This window comes from Psittacula echo (genome assembly GCF_963264785.1).
Source record: "Psittacula echo genome assembly, chromosome: 10".
In the NCBI taxonomy this organism is placed as follows: Eukaryota; Metazoa; Chordata; class Aves; order Psittaciformes; family Psittacidae; genus Psittacula; species Psittacula echo.
The window spans coordinates 9,800,501-9,820,666 of NC_137741.1; the positions used below are offsets into that span (position 1 = coordinate 9,800,501).

Here is a 20,166-nt window from a genome sequence, read left to right on the forward strand (position 1 = left end):
AACACTTTCCTATTAAATTTAAATCAGCACTCAGTCATTTCAAGTAATTTACCAAAATGTGGAAAATCTGCTTCAAGTGATGCCTTTATCCGGTTAAATGAATGCCAGCTTGGTTAAATGAAGGCCCAAGTGTGTGATGGAACCAGAGGCTCCTCTAGCTATGTCTTTGTGCAACATGAAGTAGAAGCTGGAGCTGTGCTCTTACCTGGGGGCTTGCTAATGGCTTGAGACTAACAACTTGATCTGTAATTTACCTTCATAATTTCATCAGCAGCTTTTATTTGACCGCCTCAGAAATAGAACCCCAGACCTTCTGGAGGATGTTCAAGCTACAGAAGCCACAAATAGTTTTTCCATGTGTGTTTCTTTGCTTGCTCTGCATAGCATTTACTGATGGCCTCAGCAGGCGTTTGGAGGCAGTGCAGACTGCATATGTGCTGCTTGAGTGTGTGTGCCTGAAATTCCATTCACAGTTACTGTGCAGCCTGCTCTGGGGCTTGGCTGTACTTTCTGTGTTCCTGCTCTTAAAGCTTTGGGGTAAAATTTTACTTCTTCATTCTCCATTTTCCAGTATGTAAAAGAGAGCTAAGCTCACCCGGCTCATAGGAGTCTTTTGAAATATCATTCATTTGAACTTCTTCTGCTTTGGAAGTAAAAAGTTCATATAAAGCATGTATGGTCTTTAGAAGATTCAGGCTATATAAATGCTAATTTCTACCCTTGTTATTTTGCAGTGTGTTTATTATTCATACAGTTGGGTTTTCTGGATAGAGCCCTCTCTGAGATGAGAAAATTGTTTTAGTAGGAAATGGAGATTTTCTTTCTTTTGATGAAAAGAAATTACTTCACAGCAAAGGGATCATCTTCGCTCCAGAGCTTCTATTTGTGTCCTGAACAGCCCTGCTTGCGTTTTTCAGATTCAGAACAATTCTGGGAAAAGCTGGTGATAGATCAGAAGGACGAAAGGTTTCTGTGGCTGACTCTGCTGTTGATTTCTCTATCTGTAAGATGGCATTAATGATCTTTACTAATAAGCACTGATAATTAGTGGAGCACTGTGCCACAGAGCCTGGGTAGAAGTAGCTGCAGAAGCACGTAGTGAATAGTGGTAACAGGTACTTTGCTGTAGCCAGGTTCTCTAGAGCAGCTCTGCTTGCTGGCTGGACTGTCACGGCAGCATCAGTCTCAACTGAGCATCCTGTTTGCAGGCAGTCCAATGAGCCGTTCAGGAGCTTGGTCACTAACAGCCTCGTGTCTGCCACATGCATTTACATTACTGCTCTCTTGCTAACATTTATGGTAGAAGGGTTGTTGCCAAGCTGGGGACACACAAAATGTATGTCCTCGAGAGGTAATTAACATGTCTTTGTGTTTCAGAGATGAGCGAAATCAGTCAATCATTGTCAGTGGGGAATCTGGGGCTGGAAAGACTGTCTCTGCTAAGTACGCCATGAGGTACTTTGCCACGGTCAGTGGATCTGCCAGTGAAGCCAATGTTGAGGAGAAAGTCTTGGCCTCCAACCCCATCATGGAGGTAAGAGAGCTACTGCGCTAACCCTACCCTCCAGCTGCAGTTATTATTCTGGGGTTAACATAAGCACTCAGTTGAAAGAGCAATCCATACTGGCATCAAAGAACCTAGAATAAATAGATTTTAAAATATTGTTTTTAATCTGTTTATCAGGAGGTGCTTTAGGCATCATTTTGTGTAGTATTTATGACAGATTGAAAGAAGGTGAGAAGTAGGGTTTCAGTGTTGTTAATGTATTTCACATAGCAAGTAACTTTTATCTGAATACTGCTTCAGATCTGTTAAGCTTTGTAACAGTGGTATTCCCCAGACCACTGGCCAAATGCACACCTGCTGTGTTTTGTGTCTTTGCCTGTATGTGTTATATTCAAGTTGTAGCTGAAGTTAAGGAACTATGTTGAGTAATGATTCATCAGAGAGAAAGTCTTGGGGAAATTCCTTGAGAGAAGTAGCGCTGTGCATAGGCACACACGTGCACGCATCTGTGAGCAGCCTAAGAAAATCCTTGGGACAGCTGATGCCTTGGTAGATGTTTAGCATCTCTGTACAGTAATGTGAAGTATTAGTGAATAGACAAGAGTAAATGGAGTACACGCAGTGAAACATGAAATGCTGCCATTATTGTCTTGCTCAGGTATTTTTAAAAATTAACTTATGTTTTATTCCTTCTTTCCTCCTGGCATGAGGAGTTCATGGTACTCAAACTATAGCTGCCCCATCACAGTTGTGTGTGTTCTGTCACAAGGTAATTGTGCCTGGTTTGTGGTGCTGTGTGGTGTTTTGAGACCATTTTATGGGCTATACCAAGCTGTGCTGTGATGGGCAGTGGGCTCTGCTGTTGAGGGATCTGAATGTCCCGCTGTGGGAGGAAACCAGAGGAGCTGAGCCTTGTCTTGAGCTGCATTTTCCCCAGCGGGAGCCGCCTGGGAAGCAATGGCAGTTTTGCAGGCGTGAGCTAATCCCAGAGTACTCCTTTCATTGCTCCAACGTTTGCAGTGTGTGTCACACTGTCCTTGGCCACGTTGAGATTCGGTGCATGGCTAACAGGTCCGTGGGTCTGCCTTCCCCTGCACACCAGGAGGTGGTACCTAGGGCCAGGCAGGTGGCTGTGCCCTCATCGCCTGTCTGATGAGTGACAGCTATTGTAAGAGACTGTGCAGGATGGGTCTGCAGTTTGCTGTGTGTTTGCTCTGCAAAACAAACTGTGCACAGGTTTCCCTGTGCCACTTCTGTTTGGTCTCAAAGCCTAAATCAGACATCCTAGTGAGACATCCTTCTGTCTCACTCCTTGGACCCCACCTCCCAGTCACTGGTCAGCACCTCACCGCTAATTGTCTGATTAAATTTCCAGAGCGAGGAACTCCAAACTGAGGGCTAGAAATGAACTTTCCATCCATACCTTTTTTATCCACTAAAAACCAGTGGTGGCGCTTTATTTTTATTTTCTAGGGATAACAACAATTTCATGAACCTGGGTATACCTAAAATTCCAATTACTTTCAACATTGCTATAATTGGATGAAAGTAATCCTTTTAACTTCAGCACTTGAACTCTAAATAAGCTTTAGACTGTTATGAAATCAGGTGTTGAGGCAGATTCTAGGATAGCGAAATTAGTGTTTTGAACTCTTCAGTTGATAAATCAGCAGAAACACAAATTAACCCATGTAGATTAGGAAGAAAATGAGTAATTCATTATAGAAAGAGGAAACTCCTCATCTGCTGATTGTGAAATCTTAGGAGCAGAAGGTAATTTCTTTTTTTTAATTCTTGTTTGAGCAACCTAAACTTGAGCATTTTATGAGCTGCAGAGCTGGAATTTCACCTCATCTGTGCCTACTAAATACTCTGTAATATCAAGTGACCACTATACCTTTCTAGCAACATTTGAATAATAAGTTTCATAGTCAGTAACTATATACAATTTTCCTATTGCAGATGTAGAAATTGTCAGGTCTTGAAACACATCTTTATGTGTAATTTCCTGCTTCTCGTTGTTTGTAGCTATGTGAATCGTACAGCGTAGTACAGATTCTGCTAAACAATCTTGTAATAGCAAAGACTGTTTTTATTATACCTTCCAAAGTAATAATTGGTTTCTGAAAATATTGTAATATTGCTGCCACCACCACCAAAATAGATACACAGTAGCAATAACTTTAAAACACAAGAAATGCAGCTTGAGTACATTCAGTTTGAATGAATTTAGTGTTTCTTAGGACTGCAGAGATGCAATTTATTGTTCCTTTATAGCAGCTGTTCATCTGGTATCCACTTTGACATTCGTTTGGTCAGGCATACGTGGTGCTGCTGTTGTTAATGGAGGTTTGAAGAGTATAATCCCTGCTTCCTGTGCTGTACCCAGCTAGCCTGTACTGATTCACAGGCCTGGAACACTGGATTCCACAGATTTGGAATACTCATACTTAGCATTGCTATTTGCTCTCATTTGGTTTCCTCAAGTTTTATTTCAGTACAGAGTTCCTATGGATGACTACATGAACAAGGGAACCAGGACATAGTTACAACTCTGTGTTCTTTAGTTGGGGTGCACTTCAGAGTTAGGTGCTTGGTAACATACACGAAGTGGCGTATGATAATGGGCAGTGTGCTATATCTGAATTACTCCAAATGCCATTCCTTTCAATACAGAGATATCTAGGATTTTTTTGGAAGGTCAGTTGTTATATGATGTCTAAAACACAATATAATAGAGAAGAGAAAATGCTATTCTTTGGAGTTCAGTGTGTTGTGGTTTGCATGCCTTGAATTCTGATATATCCAGCTGGTACCTAATATCCCAACACTGGTGAGGTAAGGCAGAGGTGCACCAAGACTATTTAGGAACCACAGTCATCGTTCCAAGACCATGTGCCAGAGAGGAAACACATGGAATTTAGTTTACTTCGTATGAAGCTGTATTGAATCACTCTAAGAAACTTAAGCGTGCAGGGCAGCATTGAAGACTGTCTCCACAGAGTCAGTAACCGGGCTGCTATGGAAGGGATCCGGTTTCAGGGGAATGACATGAGTCTGTAAGTGTTCATTTTTAGATTCTGTTTAGACACACAAGTAAATATTTTATAATGATATGTTTGCAGAAATAGTTTGGAAATGTGGTTGGTTACAGAGTAATAATAGTAATAAACTGTTATCCAGACAGGATACAGGGGCTGTTTGCTGGACTATGGGTTTATGATAGGTAGACTTACAGAGGTTGCAAGAACTATACATATATCTGTACATATACAGTGTGTGTGAAATAATTGTTGTAGTTTCATTAAGTCCATAGAAGAAATCTGGGTGTAGGTGAGCATTCTGTCAGACTCTTTAATTCTTTTAAAAGACTTCAGAGAGCAATGAAGAATTTTTAGATTGAAACTTTGGCTATGTGGAAGTGAAATCATTGCTAGGAAGTTCAGCTTCTGATCCTGCGTTACTGAAAGAACCATATTTTGATGTAACTTGGTGACTAGGCAGAGATTGTTCCTTATTAAATTCTTGATTATTTTGAAACCAGGGCAAAACTGATGTTGTTAAGTGTTTATGAGCCATGGAGGTGATTAAATAGAGTCGATAATTTCTAAAAGCTGTTTAACCCTTACAATATTTCCATTTTTCAGTCTATTGGAAATGCCAAAACTACAAGGAATGACAACAGCAGTCGTTTTGGGAAATACATTGAAATTGGTTTTGATAAGAGGTATCGAATCATTGGTGCTAACATGAGAACTTACCTCTTGGAAAAATCAAGAGTGGTGTTTCAGGTAATACTGATACAATCTTCTTATTGTATATTTGTGTGACTGTTCTTAAAAATGCTGTTGCAATATTAGTCATCTCTCCTAAGGGCTGGCTGTAATAGTGTATTTGTAATATAGCACATGTAGGGAGGGAGGAGAAAAAGAAAACCAAGTCAGCCCTTCATTATAGGCCTTATTCGTAGTGGTAAAATGTATATTAAAAAGGCTGTGTACTTGAACATAAAATACTGTCAGCGCACTACTAGGTGTGAGTTTGTGCTTACAGTAGTAATACAGAGTACGGCTACAAAACCCAGCAGAAACCACTCATGCTCAAGAAGAGCTCTCTGTTGTGGTTTGTAAAGGTGACACCTTAGCTCACTTTCAACCCCTTGTTAAAACCCAGTGCTATCACAGTAATTACGAATGAGTCTCAATTGCCTTCACTTCTCTCTGTCTTTGCCTACCTTACAGTCTAGAGCTCAATAAAAATGGTCTTATCCTTGACTGGCTGCCTAAAGGTATAGACCTAAATAGTTACAATTTGCATTTTGTAGGGGTGTTACATGAAATACTGTTGTAAATTTAAAAAATGAGAGACTTCCTGCACATTGTTCTGTTGGAAGAGAGTTTTGTGGTTTTTTGGGGTTTGAAATTATGAAACTGAGAGTGCTTAAATTCACAATTATAGTGTTGGTCTTGAGTCATTACCTTCTGAGCTGTGTTTGTCCTCCGTTTGAAAATTCCAGCTTTGCCTTGGCAAGGAAGATATTGCCTTCACCAGCTTACTATAAATGCTGAGGCGGATGGTATTAGTTATTTTTGGAAAATGAAAAGCTTTTAAGTATGATCATTTACCCAGCCATAGAACCCTGATCTATATTTAATAGTAATCCACAGTTCTGGAAAGTGAAATCATACGATTTTTTGAAATGAAAATGTCTGCATGCTTCTCACTGTTGAATATGGATTAATCAAGAAGGAAATGATAGGTGCTGATTTATCTTTCCTTTTTCCATGTGGCTTCCATGCTCTTAATCATCGAATCATAGATCATTTAGGTTGGAAAAGACCTTAAAGATCAGCAAGTCCAGCCATTAACCATCACTGCCAAGTCCACCACTAAACCGTGTCCCTAAGTGCCACATCTACACATCTTTTAAGTACCTCCAGGGATGGTGACTCAACCATTTCCCTGGGCAGCCTGTTCCAATGTCTGACAAACCTTTCACTGAAGAAATTTTTCCTAATATCAAATCTAAACCTCTTCTGGCACAACTTGAGCCTGTTTCCTCTTGTCCCATCACTTCCTACTTGGAAGAAGAGACTGATTTAATGTTAGAGAAAGCATTAAACATAGTAATTCTTTTCTATTTATGGATGTTTCTGGCATTTGTTAAGTTGTGAAAAATAATAAATTCCTTTCTTTTTAAAGGCAGAAGAGGAAAGAAATTACCACATCTTTTACCAACTTTGTGCCTCTGCAGCATTACCTGAGTTTAAAACTCTACGATTAGGTATGACATTATTATTCATTGTGTTGTGCAATTGTAGGTAGAAAGCAGCATCTCTGAGCTTTTTGAGCCATAGAAATGAGAGAAGAGTTGCTGGCTTTTGAATTCTAAGCTTATAAACCTTCAAATACTAAAATACATTGAAAATAACTAAAATGGCAGATTGCAGACTTTGTGGGGTTTAGATAAAACAGAAGTAGTGAATTTGTTTAGTCAGTATATTTTAACACACTGCAGTTGTAATTACTAGGATTTATTATGTCCTAGATTACCAAGTAGCTTTCCAGTAGTGAGGGTGAAATTCTCTTCTCTTGGTCCTTTAAAACCCTTTTTCCATGGCTCCAGCTATCAGAAAATTTTGCCATTTCTGTTATAAGCACCTGAGAAGCTTGTTTTGCATCTGCATTCTTTCACTTGGGCTGTTACCAACAATTACTTTATCACAAAATTGATAAGTGAATTTTTTCATTTTTGAAGTCGAAATGTTGATAAAGGAAAGGTTTCTCATTTCACAGGAGCTGGTCCTTTGTAAAGGAAAAGCTTGACCATGACCTTGGGCCAGGCAATCACCTCATAATTTTTCAAATTCAGTCTAAATTTCAGTGCTTCTTGTGTATTTTGAAGAGTTAGTTTCATGTGGGCAAACTGCACAGCCTGTCAGTGCTAATTGCTGAAATATCGTTCTGGTTTTAAAGTGTTTCTCTGCTCTTCTGCACCATCCTGGCACATTTAGGATTCACATCTGCTGACACAGGAAAGAAAGGAACTGATGTAATTATAACTAAAGAAGCCATTTAGCAGACTCCTCTTTCAGTGTTCTTGAAACCTTAGCAGATCAGAAGAAAAGGAGTCTGTTACTGCAGCTGGAAACATGGTCACTGAAACCATAGGAATTTACACAGTACCCAGGAGAGCTATGGCTCTCCCAGTGAAGCCCAGTGCTCTCCCCAGAGTGGTATGAAGCATTCAGTTCTCCAACCACGACTTCTCAGCCAGAACGGATCACAGATACATAAGACTAAACCAGACCATAAATTAGAAACGAGACAAAAATGGGCAAAATAGTTATTAAAATATCCTGATGTAAAAATAACATAAGAATATCTGCCACATAATTCCAGAGTGCTGCTGTCAACTCTGTACCTACCACTTGGGTGGCTGGCTCAGACTTGAAGAATAATTGCTTCTAAAGTTGATCACTCCACAGGTGTGGAAGTCTGAACTAAGATTAGGTAGAAAATATGCTTGAGGCCCTACTGTAGGAATCAGGTATTGAAAGAAATTCTTCTCCAGAATAAGTCAGTCCTGTGAGCCAGAAGGCAAAAATATAATGACGTATTTCAAATCATGGATTCTGCCAAGAGCAACTCAGTCATTACACAGCTTTACAGATGTGCTGTGAATTTCTCCATCCGTGTGTGTAAAAGATTTGGTTTTTCTGTTACAGGGAATGCAAATTACTTTCACTATACGAAGCAAGGTGGAAGCCCTGTGATAGATGGTGTTGATGATGCGAAGGAAATGGTAAACACCAGGCAGGCCTGCACTCTGCTAGGTAACTTGTGCAACACAGTCATATCCCAAATCCCATATACTAGCAGGTGTTTTTGGCAATTGTTTGCTCTATTTTGTTAGAATCTGTTCCATTTAAGAGCAGCAGAGTTTGAAAAACTTTAGGACTGAGATGCTTTTATTGCATTAAGAAGGTATTTAAATTGCAATGGAATCACATATCTAGTGTAGGAGGAGCACACGTTACATGAACATAAATACTGGATTTCCTTGGTGTAGCATATACAGTATTGGAGGTCACTGACAAAGCACTTTGAAACAAGAAATTAAATAGTTCATTTAAACGGGTTTTTTGGGGTGCAGAGGGGAGGGGGTGTTTTGGGTAGGTTTTTTTGTATCTGTTTGTAAAATGTTTTTAATAGCAGTGGAGCCAGGCAGTACTGTCCAATATTGAAGCCTCTGAAAAAAACACAGTGGTCACTGGTTTTCTCTTCTTGATAAAATCTTTCAGCAACTGCACGTTGTGGTTCTTTATTTCTCTCTCTGTCCAAAACGTTTTGTTCATCATTTTTCAGGCATTAGCGATTCCTACCAGATGGGAATTTTTCGAATCCTTGCTGGCATCCTTCACTTGGGCAATGTGGAGTTCGCATCTCGGGATTCTGACAGCTGTGTTATTCCTGTGAGTAGCAGATGAGCTGAAGGGTGTAGGTTCTACTCTGACACTTCTGCCTTCTCCTTGGTTGCAGGGACCTCTTCTGAAAGAGGACCAATAAAAAACACAAGCAATGTGTTTATTTCTAATTTGTTACCATTTTCACAGTTCTTTTTGCGGATGGATTCAGCTTTTCTCAGTTTAGAGGCTTTAGACAGTGCTCACTGTATTACAGCAGTGGCAGCCTTAATTTTGTTTCAAAACTGTGATTGATCTGTCCTTGAAAAGACAGGATAGCTTTGAAGTCCTGGGCAGGTGTCTAGATCTTTATATTCCTACATGAATGCATTTTGTGCCCACAGTAAATGCTTTGCAGGATGTTTCACGAAGTCCTCTGAGGGATACCTATCTAGACATAAGTGTGGGATATACAGGTGCAATTCACGTGACTCGTCTAAATGTTCTGGTTTATCAGTCTTTTTTTACCTTTGTGGAGGTCAGCAATGAGGACTGCATAATCTGATCTGGAAAAAAACCTCCTCGTTCAGTGGCTTCTTACTGAAGGCCGTGTTCTGGAGATGAGAAACAAAAAAGATCTGGCTTGTCACTCCTCTCTTCCTTGGATTCACAAGTGACCAGTTTCTCCTTTTGCCTTCCCTTGAATGTCTGCTGCTGGACTACACAGCCTTCATCTTTCTGTCTCTTCAAATAGTAGCAACAGTTGTAGGATTTTGTCCTCATTTTGCAGTCAGTTGCTTTCTCAAGAGTCTGCAGTAGCAGTTTCTGGAGACATCAGGCCACAGATGATCAGTGTGCCTCTGACACTGTCTGCCTATGGGGTCTAATGAGTAACTGCTGTGAAACTGCAGCAGTAGTCTGGCTCTTTGGTGTGTCTTAAAGAGGTTTTCACTACAAAGAAAGCGTCATTTAATGATCACAAGTAGAAAGCTGATGAGCCTCAGGACAAGATGAGCTAGCCTGCGTTGTAATGGGTATCTCCAATGCAGGAATCCCACTGAATGAGCTAGTACAAAGCTGCAAGTTCCTGTGCAATCCTATCCTGAGGTGGTAAACATCGAGCAGGCGGCAGTGAATGTCTGCTCAATGGCATCTGCTACCTGAGCCAAGCTTTTCTCTGGCAATAGCCATGCCACTGCAGAGCTCTGTTTCCAGGCAGACAGGTCTGCTTGGGAAGTGCTGGCGTGGTGCTTCAGGGAGCTCACCGAAGGGCTCCACATAGTGCTTTGTGAATGAATCTGTTTAATGCCAGCTTGAGTAACCCTAATGCGACACTCTTTTGTGCAGTGTTCATTATTATTATTACCTTATTGTCTTCTGAGCCAGTTCAAGTGGTATGGCTAAACTGAAAGAAAGCATGCTCAGTTAATCGGATATTGGAGGTGTAACAGCACTGCCATGGGATCTGTATGCTGTAAGGACTGGAAGAAGCCCCAGAGAAGTCAGGACATGGAAACAGAAAGATAAAGCTGATGTACCCTGAAGCTATTGGGCATGTAGTAGCAGTCCCCTGTCTGTCAAGACGCTGCTTGTCAGTTTGCTGTTGAGTCACTGAGTGCAAAATGAACGTGATGAGGAAGTAGTGTAAGGGGAGTTCCTTATGAGGAAAGACCTATCTGTCCTATTTGATTTCTATATATCGATTTGCCTGTTAGTCACAAGGTATAGTATCTTAACTCATTGAGTGGTAAATGCCTTGCACTGCCTTGCTAGTTGATTTTGCCTGGTTAAACAGAGGTCAGTTTTTTCACTTGTACAGTCCAGTTTGAGAGTTAGAGAACGTAATTTGTGGGCTCCAATCTCTTAATGTTTGTCACCAGAATTCACTGAGGGAATACTGTGTTAAATACTGAGACCAGAGCACTGAAGGCCTCCCACACTTAACTTCTCTTCAATCTTGGCTTGGGTTGTCATGCCCCATTATTGCCCATCACTCTGTGCCCTGCCATGGATGTATATAGGCAGATGAGAGCACCACTCAGGAGCTGTAGTCCAGTCTGTCCCCAGCACACAGCTGATGTCCTCTGCATTTCTCTAGCTTCTTTGCTCAAAACTGAGACAGTTACAAGAGTTCAAAATATGAAGGCCATCCCTGTGAAACTAGATGGTTCATGTTTGTGAAGGTTGCAGGTTCCCTGTGTGGGGCTTTTTGGTCACATGAATTACAAGTATAGTAAAATGCATTTGGGCAAACTGAATCACTAATTTACTGCAGTGATGTGAATGTGGTGAGTGGGCAGAAAACTTGATGCTGTTGCTGCTTGTTGTTGGATCACTGCAGGCAGTTCTGGTTGCATGATTGCGTATGTGTTATTGGTGATACTGCTTCAAGACCTAACCGATTGTTTTTTGTTAGCCCAAGCATGAACCCCTCACCATCTTCTGTGACCTCATGGGTGTGGAGTATGAAGAGATGGCCCACTGGCTTTGCCATAGGAAGCTCGCAACTGCCACCGAAACCTACATCAAGCCGATTTCTAAACTTCATGCCATCAATGCCAGAGATGCACTTGCCAAACATATCTATGCTAATCTCTTTAACTGGATTGTAGATCATGTGAACAAAGCCCTTCACGCTACTGTAAAACAGCATTCTTTTATTGGAGTGTTGGACATTTATGGGTAAGTCCTTCTGTCAGTGATATGACATCTTTTACATAACTATCTAACTGGAAAACATCTTTGTCTTTACCAAGTGGTGTTGCGTGGATTACACAAAAAACCCCAAGCCCTTAGCAGCTGCCTGTTCCATCTGAAGGAAGTAGGTGTTTAGTTTTGACATGCTAACAAAGATCTTTGTCTTGGCTTTCACGTTTGACATTTATGGTGGGATTTCAGATTTTTGCTGTTGGTAGATCCTTTATGTATTGCACTGGGGAAGGTTACAAGGAAATAGCAATCTCCTGGTTCCTCCAGGTGGCAATTCTAGAGAGGACAAAGATAACTAACATGCGTTCCTCATCCCTGCCTAAGGAGGCAGCATTGCCCATGTACTGCATTTTGCCATTTCCCTGTGTGCGTTGTTGCTTGACTGTAGTTTGTGCCTGGAGTAATGCGGTGAATTTGACTAGAGGGAGGGAATTTAAAATTATGCAGTCATTTAATTTGTCTTTTTCACTGCGCTAGTAATTTTGAGTATCTACATATTTTAGATTTGAGACATTCGAAATCAACAGCTTTGAACAGTTCTGTATCAACTATGCCAATGAAAAACTGCAGCAGCAGTTCAATATGGTAAGTAGGAAATGGCTGGCATTTCCTCTTCCCTTTCCCCTCACCCAAGCCCATTCTGCTAATTGGGTCCCCAGTGGTTACAATGAATTCCTTCAGTCTATTAACCAGCTGTCCTGGCCGTGGGCTTTGGGGGATGGAGAGAGATCGACTATCTCCTAGAAATGGATTTTATGACTAACTGCTGCTCTGGGACTATTTGAAATTCCAGTCACACTAACAATTATAAGACACAAGCAGTGCTTGGCAATTAAGACCCTGAGATTGCCTGTCAATGAGAGCACCATGTGGATGAAGTTGGAGTTAGCTGTGTCTCTGTCACCTCCAGCAAGAGCCAGTGCACAGGCAGCAGAGAGCAGGGCTCCGCTGCTGGAAATCTGCCACTCGTGCTGCCTCTCCTGGAGTTATTTTTTAAGGGTTTTCAGCCACGAGCTGGCGACTGACGTGTGCGGGAGGCGCCTCTTCCCCTCCTCCGGAGAGATCACGATTCATTCTCTCTCCTCAGCCCTGTGACGTTTGTAATTACATATCTTACCTGCATAATGATGAGGCAAGTTATTTATGTCAGGTCTGTTGCTAGGCTGTGCTGCAGTGCTGGAGTAGCTTGGAACTCTCTTTACGAGCGTACTTCATGGCAGTGTGTGCTCGCAGGACCGGATTCCCTCATGCCGTTGTTCATCCCGGTGTCAGGGGTGTATGTCAAGGAGTAAGCTGGGTGCTGGAGCAGGGTCTGGGCTTTCCAGATCCCAGTGTGCCCTCTCCATGCTGGTAGTGCCATGGCTGGCTTCAGTTCTGTAAGCAGGATGTCGTAGCTGCTAAGTGCAAGGTATCTTGGAGTTTTCTTAGCTCTATGGCAAAAATCTGGTTACTGTCCAAATTGTAAGGGTTCGCTCCTTTAGTGAAGATCGTTGTCTCCATGTTCCCTTCCCTCTCATGCTGTTGCATGTGTCTCATGAAGGATGGGGCGACAGAGCTCTTGTGTTGATGCCCCATCAAGCTACCAAACCCAGTGACAGTGAACACGGACTCATTGGGCTGCTGTGCAGGTACATGGGGTGGAAGTTGCTTTAAATTAAAGCTCTGTGTCTGACGACTGGCAGCAAACCTTCAAGTGCCACCTGGGGTGGCCTGAGCCCAGCTGAGAGCAGGCTGCTCAGGGACTGCCCAGCCACCAGTCATGCCTCCACAGCCTCCCTGGCCACCCTTCCCCTGCCTCACCACACACAGCCGTAAGGAAAAATGGATCTGAAGACATTTTTCACCACGTAATTGCTAATTCCTTTACAGTGAAGAAATGGTTTTATGTTTTCTGTCAGGACTTGGGTATGATTCATCAGCGAAACACTACCATTGGCTTTCCAGTCAGGAATTAACTTGGCGTGTAACGCAGCCATTAAGCAGCGGGGTGGGAATGGCTCCCACGGGCGCTGTTAAGGAGCACTGCTTTGGAAAGGATGGTGTTAAGCTAATGAAATAAAAGGGATAAACCGCTTTGTCAGGGTAGTTCTCTGCTGTCTGTGAGGCATTTGTGGGCTTGTGCACTGAGCTCAAGGCTGCTGAGGCCAGCTCCATGAATACTGGTGTTTGAGGTGGGCCCCGAACCCACAGCATGGCTCTTTGCTGCTTGGTGGGGTATGCTCTGAGCTCTGTTCTGCCTGCCGGAGGAGTTAGTGTGCTTTAAAATTCAAATGGGAGGTAAAACATCATTTAAAATAACTGGAGTCAGCAGTCTTTTTGTGTTTAAAAAGAGTGCTTGTGCTCTTAAGACCGCAGATTGCCTGTTTAGTATCTTCTTACCTTCTTGTTTCCTGAAGTTTTAATTCATCCATGCACATTTAATTAAAGCTGAGCAGGTTTTTTGTGATAATATTTTGGAATAAATATAAAACTACATTGTTATTGATCTTTGCACCAGGTAAATCTTGCACAGAATTTTGCTTAAAGGATTTCTTGTGCTAATACTCCTACAGTCATTCTCACAGGGTTTTGCTGAAGAGTATATTTTAGCGCAGTGTGTCAGCCATTTAAGAGAAAATGGAGCTCTGTTCTTCTACAAGGAAATGCAGAAGTATTTATAGTGAAGTTTTGCTTGAAATAGAGCAGTATTCATAATTTCAGAAATCATAAATGCATGGCACATCCTGCTTTATAAGTTGCTGTTCCTGCACTTAAGGCTTTTTCTGGGTTTTGTGCTGTTTTGTTTTGGTTTTTTTAATAAAACAGTTTATAATAATTGTGGAACAATGCAGTGAAAAGATAAGAGGAAATAGACCTTGTTTGCAGAGAGTATGGATGAGTGCTTTAATTTAGTCTGTTGCTTTTAGGCCAGGAAAAAAGGTTAATTTATTTTTCATACGCTTACTTGTTAAAGGGTTTATTCAGTTGAACCAGTGTGTTACTTGACAGCCTGGATTAATGTGTCAAGATGAATTCAAGTAAGAGTTCGATATATTTACTCTGCATTTTATTTCACAGAAAACTGTTTTCTTTTTGCCCTGTAGCATGTCTTTAAGCTAGAACAAGAAGAATATATGAAGGAACAAATACCATGGACCTTGATTGATTTCTACGACAATCAGCCTTGCATCAACCTCATAGAGGCCAAAATGGGAATTCTGGATCTGTTGGATGAGGAGTGTAAGGTGTGTGTACACAGGCTTTCACAGAGAAAGAGGTCATCAGCTGTCCTGCTTCTGGGGCCTCACAGGGAAACGTCGTCTGTATACAGCCATCATTTTGACACTCTGCTGTTGAAAGGATTTGGAGAACAAATAAATAGAATTGGCAATTACTGGAGGGGAAAAAATGGTTTTCCTTGTGGTTTTTTCCCTCTCCTCTCCATCATGTATCTGGATCTGGATCTCTGCCTGACCTTTGTTTTGACTCTGGCAACTCTCCCAAGTGTAGCAAGTGCAGTCTTTGTTCCTGTCAGATTTCTCCAAATCACCTCTCACTTGATGTCTCACCTTTGACTTTTGTCTTAGTTGTAATTATGCTAAGCTGTGTACAGGGGATGGCACGTGGTGTCTACTTCAGTGGAAACCTAGCTGGGGGTTCTTGTATATCACAGAGCATCACAAGAAATCTCTACCGGTGGTGGATGAGTTCTGACCCACTAAGATGCTGTTCAGTCAGATATAATATACCTCTTGGATCCCTGTCCTCAAGTGTGTGACACTGGAAGCATTCTTAGTGTCTAGTGTGTCACACAGCCACTACACCAGCTGCTGGCTACTTCCAGTCCGGAGTGTTAGAAAGGCAAGTGCATAGCTGGTTAGTGGCTTCCGTGCTGGAAATCCAAGGAGTTGGGAGTTTGAAAGCAAACCACAAAGTGTTGTCCCCCATTTTCTTAGTTTCTTTTGCTACTGCAAAGTTTTTAAGATATTTTAAATGGCTGTGTGTTCTCTTCCGTAGATGCCAAAAGGCTCGGATGACACTTGGGCCCAGAAACTGTACAATACTCATTTGAATAAATGTGCCCTCTTCGAAAAACCACGTATGTCAAATAAGGCTTTTATCATCAAGCACTTTGCTGACAAGGTGAGGACTTGCTGAGTAGTGCAAGGGAGGGGATCCTGGGGTGGGTGGCTGTTGCTGGCAGCAACTGGACAGCGGCATCCCTGGCTCTGCTCAGCCTCTTGCAGAATGTGTGCCTGCCTGTACACCTGATCGGGAGAAGAAACTTGACCGGGGAGCTTGTGCAGAGCCAGGAACACAAACAAGAGCTCCTGACTCCTGTCACATGCTGTAACCACAAACCATCCTTTTTCGAAACATGACAGCCTGGGTATTTGCAATTCACAGCATAATTGTATCCGTTCCAGTTACGCTATAGAAATACACAAAGCATTTGTGTGTTTCTATATATACCTCACTGCAGTTTTAGCTAAAGAACAATGAAATTACATGGTTTTGCTTCCACTTTAATGTGCAAACAGGAAAGAGGCTAACACACCCTTCTTATCGCTGGAATATCATGCTGGTGCCACCCTCTCCTCTGCTGGTCAGTGAACAGCTACTTCTAGGAAGCCAGACGAGGGGTACCTCAGTGGAGTGTGTGCATGTAGAGCTCCCACAGGGCATCATCAAACTGAGCAACTCCTCAGGTTGAAATACAGTTTAAAATCCTGTTTAATTGTCCTGTTAAACAAAGAAGCTGCCTCAGAATGTTACCAGCTTTGCCAGAAAAAAAGTTTGGAAAACTCAGGGATTCTTATCAGTAGGTCTCTACATGGTGACATGGGGATTTGGAAGCCTTTATTGGCCAACCCTTGATTTTTTCCAGGCTCTGGAATTTATGCATAGGAGAGGGATCCTGTTCTTGTTGTGTCTAGTGTCACCTTAATGAAAGCAGCAAGAACATCTCTGTAACTGTTTGTTTTCATGAGTTCTCTTTTATTTGGTGGATAAGAGAACAAGAAGGATTTAATAGTATTTCATATACTGTTCATTAGGCTAAAGTTTGGTATTTGTAAACAAGGCTTTCCTGTGCCTAGTTTGAGCAGTGAGGGCCAAGTAAAGCTCGAAGTAGCTCCAAGCAGGTATTGACTAAGCTCTAAGCTCTGATGGGCTGTCCGTGCTAAGCTTTTTATGCTTTTCCTGTGTGCTTACGTAGATGCATACAGACATCTTGAAGGAAAAAATAAAGCTGTAGCTGGCAGGTTGGTATTCACTGAGCCTTGACGTTGTTTTCTCTGGGAGAAGGCAGATTCTGCTGCCCTCTCGTGGCATTATTTCCCGCAATAAGAACATTAATGGCAATGTTCAGAGTGGGATTTAGCTGTGGGAAAGACCATGGGAGATCCGCTGCCTTCCGTGCCCAGGAATTCTTTGAAATGGTTTGCACCTCAGGGTATATTGTCAATGTGTGCGCAATGATAAATGGCTGTGCGGAAAGAGGGGCTGCTGATGCTGTCAGTCTGCTCTGAAGAACAAAATTGCTATCAGGGTCTACTCATGTATTTTATAGTGTGCACTTGCGAGATTGAAGACTGAGTGTGAGACACTTCATGAGGGTTAGCATACCTAATTAATAGAGAATTCTGAGGTATAGACTTGTGACAATAGTTTTTGGTTTCTGTCCAGCCTGGAATTAGGACAGTGAAATAAATACCAGGTTTTTATCTGAAGCTCTGGCTGTTCTTTGATTGAGGAGACTCCATGGCCTTGTGATAGAGGATTGTTATCTATTGTCATAACACTTGGGCTTTTTATTGCTTGTGGTAAAAATAGTCTTTCTGAGTACAAATGAGGCATTTTCATAATAAGCTGCAGGCAGATCCACGTGCTGCTTCTCAGCTAGCGAGATGAGATACTTTGTTCTCAGTTGCATCTGGATTTAACACAATTTTGCAGCCGTGATAACTTCAGTGAAGGAGATGCTTAAGACACAGTTTGAGTCCTCACCTTTACAGTAACCATTCAATCATGCTGTCTTACCACAAGCATCTCTCAGCAGTGAAATATATCTGGTATAATGCAGTAACAGTAGTCATCTCTATATCTTTTAATGTTCTACATTTTACTGGAAAACACTCTCCTTGAAGAAAATCTGTATTTAACAAAGATGCACTTGGGAGCTGGTATTTATAACAGCCACAAGTATTATCTTTGTTAAATGGGAATGTTGTAACTGGTGAATTCCATGCAAAATTTTCTTATTAAATACTTCTAATGCTTTTTTTTCGTAAAATGATGGATTTCAGGTAGAATATCAATGTGAAGGCTTTTTGGAAAAGAATAAAGACACAGTTTATGAAGAACAAATTAAGGTCCTAAAATCAAGTAAGGTTAGTACAAGCATTTTTTTGCCTTCTTTTGCAGTTATGAATCCTTGAACTAAGGGTCATATAAAATTCCTTATAAATCTAACAAATCTTTTTCCCATGGTATCAGATCAAGTGAAATTGAACATAGTTTGTATTTTACTTGAATATCTGTATGAGTTTGGAAAATCCTGTAGCTTCATATTCTCCATGTAAAATCAGTCTATATTTAGCCACCGGTTTCACTGTTTCAGGGTTTTTTTTTTTGTTGGCTTGGGTTTGTCTTTGTTTGGGTGGGGGTTTTTGGTGTTTGGGGGTTTGTTTGGGTGGTTATTTTGGTGGTTGTTTTTTGGCATGTTGGGGGTTTTTATTTACTTTTCACAAAACCTTGCTATATTTTCTGTAAAGGCATCAAGGACTAATGTACTATAATGGTATCAGAAGGCTTAACAGTTAAGCCTTAATTTTGTAATGTGAAGACAGAAGCTCCTTATTTATGGCCTGACAATTGAGCAAAAAATTTCTGGAGGAGAAGCAAGTTTTGTTGCAGAAGCAAAGTGAGAGAGGAATGAAATGTATAGACCCTAAGGACACAAACCAGAATTTGTGGAGTCTTGCTGCCTTCATGTCTGTGAAAGGAAGATAACATCTGAATTGAAAAATACTGCATGAAGCAATGTTGCAGAACAGACCTTTGGTAGTGTTGTCTGCTTTTTTTAATGGCAGAAATGCTAGTTGTGCTCTTCTGAAATGTAAAGGCAATTAACTCGACATTGTACTGTGGTGGCTGTTGGGAATTCGCTACCTGTATTGGCCCAGGAAGCTGGATATGAAGGACAGGCTGTTTAAAATTATGCTATTCCATCAGGAAAGCCAACACTTTCCTCTTTGCTTCTATTATGAGCAGATATATGAAGCTAAATGATTAAAATATAATGAAAAGCCACATCAAAATTTCCACAGAGAAAAGTGTTGTCATGGTTTGAGTGCAGTCACTTGCTGGGAGGGGAGGTGGGTGGCATCCTTGGGATCCTGGCAGGGAGGTGCAGCAGTGCTACAGGCATGTAGGCAGTGAGTAAGGTACAATGGGGACATAGCTGTCATGAGAGCATGGCAACAGCTTGGGCAGGCTCAGTAGGCTGGGTCCATTCAGTCTAAACACTAAGAAACTACATGGTTTTCCCCAATGGTAAATTTTACCAAAACTAACATTAGGAAAAAAAAAAATAAGAACTGTGAAGAAAATAGATTTTCAACAGAAGAAAGTTTCATTTTAATTTTCCAGCAGACCCTCTTGGTTAGTAAGTTTAGTGGAATTGCATTTCTGATTTTTGTTTCTTTTTGTTGTCGCTGTGTTCTGGGTTTGCTGTGCACATTCAACAGAAGGTAATTCTAAATCGAATGCATCATCTGTCATCCTGCCTATGCCCACTCTCACATACAGCTTGAATCCTTCTTTCCTCTCCAAAGTGCATGACACACACTGCTCTTGGCAAGCACTGTAGTGTTTAGCTGTTTATTTTGGCCTTCTCTATAAATCTGCCTAGAGGACCTCTTTGAACTAGTTTGGTTTCCACGCATGTATCATGAAAGGAATACAACAGTCCTCAGCTTCTATGCTTGCTACTGGCATGTTGTTAAAATCTTCTGTCGTGGCTCTGTATTGAAAGAAATGATCTGTAAGACTGTTAGCAGCATGTCTGTTCAGTTGTCAGAAAAAAATACAGGGAAAAAGTGCTCACTTGCTTGTTTTGTACCATGTGAATTATCTGCCCTTTGATCAGTGTTTTCCCTCTCTTTGAACACTCCCAGTGTTCTGCAAAGCAAAGAAAATTGATAAAATACTGAAAGCCGAAACCCAATGAAAACACGAATGCCCTCACCATCTGGAAGATCTCAGCAATGCTCTCCTGTTGACCTCTGCTGTGGAAGGCCATGCGTTGCTCCTTCCTTCTGCATGCAGTAGCTAAGGCAGTGTCTATGAAAATGAGGCCTTAGAAATGCACTTGCCCATTTTTACAGAGAGATTTCCCCAGGGTTGGAAAAAGGGAATGAGACTTAGGTACTGGTAGCTTAGAAGAGCTCATCCATCTGCAGTCGAGACACTAAGGACGCCTTCCGACCCTCACCCCTGTGTGTGAGAGCATCAGGAGTTTCCAGCGAAGCATATTGCATTCAAAGAAGTTTCTGTATGGGA

General features: G+C 41.5%; 1 protein-coding gene across 1 annotated transcript in view; it reads left to right on the forward strand.

The window, feature by feature from the left end:
- MYO5A (myosin VA) overlaps nt 1-20,166 on the forward strand; it is a gene marked incomplete at both ends in the record, with an annotated part of 97,016 nt that overhangs the window by 39,732 nt on the left and 37,118 nt on the right. The window contains 10 exons of the mRNA XM_080626536.1: nt 1,378-1,534; nt 5,155-5,298; nt 6,710-6,791; nt 8,236-8,343; nt 8,876-8,982; nt 11,330-11,595; nt 12,126-12,207; nt 14,706-14,846; nt 15,619-15,744; nt 17,910-17,993. Coding sequence (XP_080482662.1) covers nt 1,378-1,534; nt 5,155-5,298; nt 6,710-6,791; nt 8,236-8,343; nt 8,876-8,982; nt 11,330-11,595; nt 12,126-12,207; nt 14,706-14,846; nt 15,619-15,744; nt 17,910-17,993 — 1,297 coding nt within the window. The remainder of the gene's footprint in view (nt 1-1,377; nt 1,535-5,154; nt 5,299-6,709; nt 6,792-8,235; nt 8,344-8,875; nt 8,983-11,329; nt 11,596-12,125; nt 12,208-14,705; nt 14,847-15,618; nt 15,745-17,909; nt 17,994-20,166) is intronic.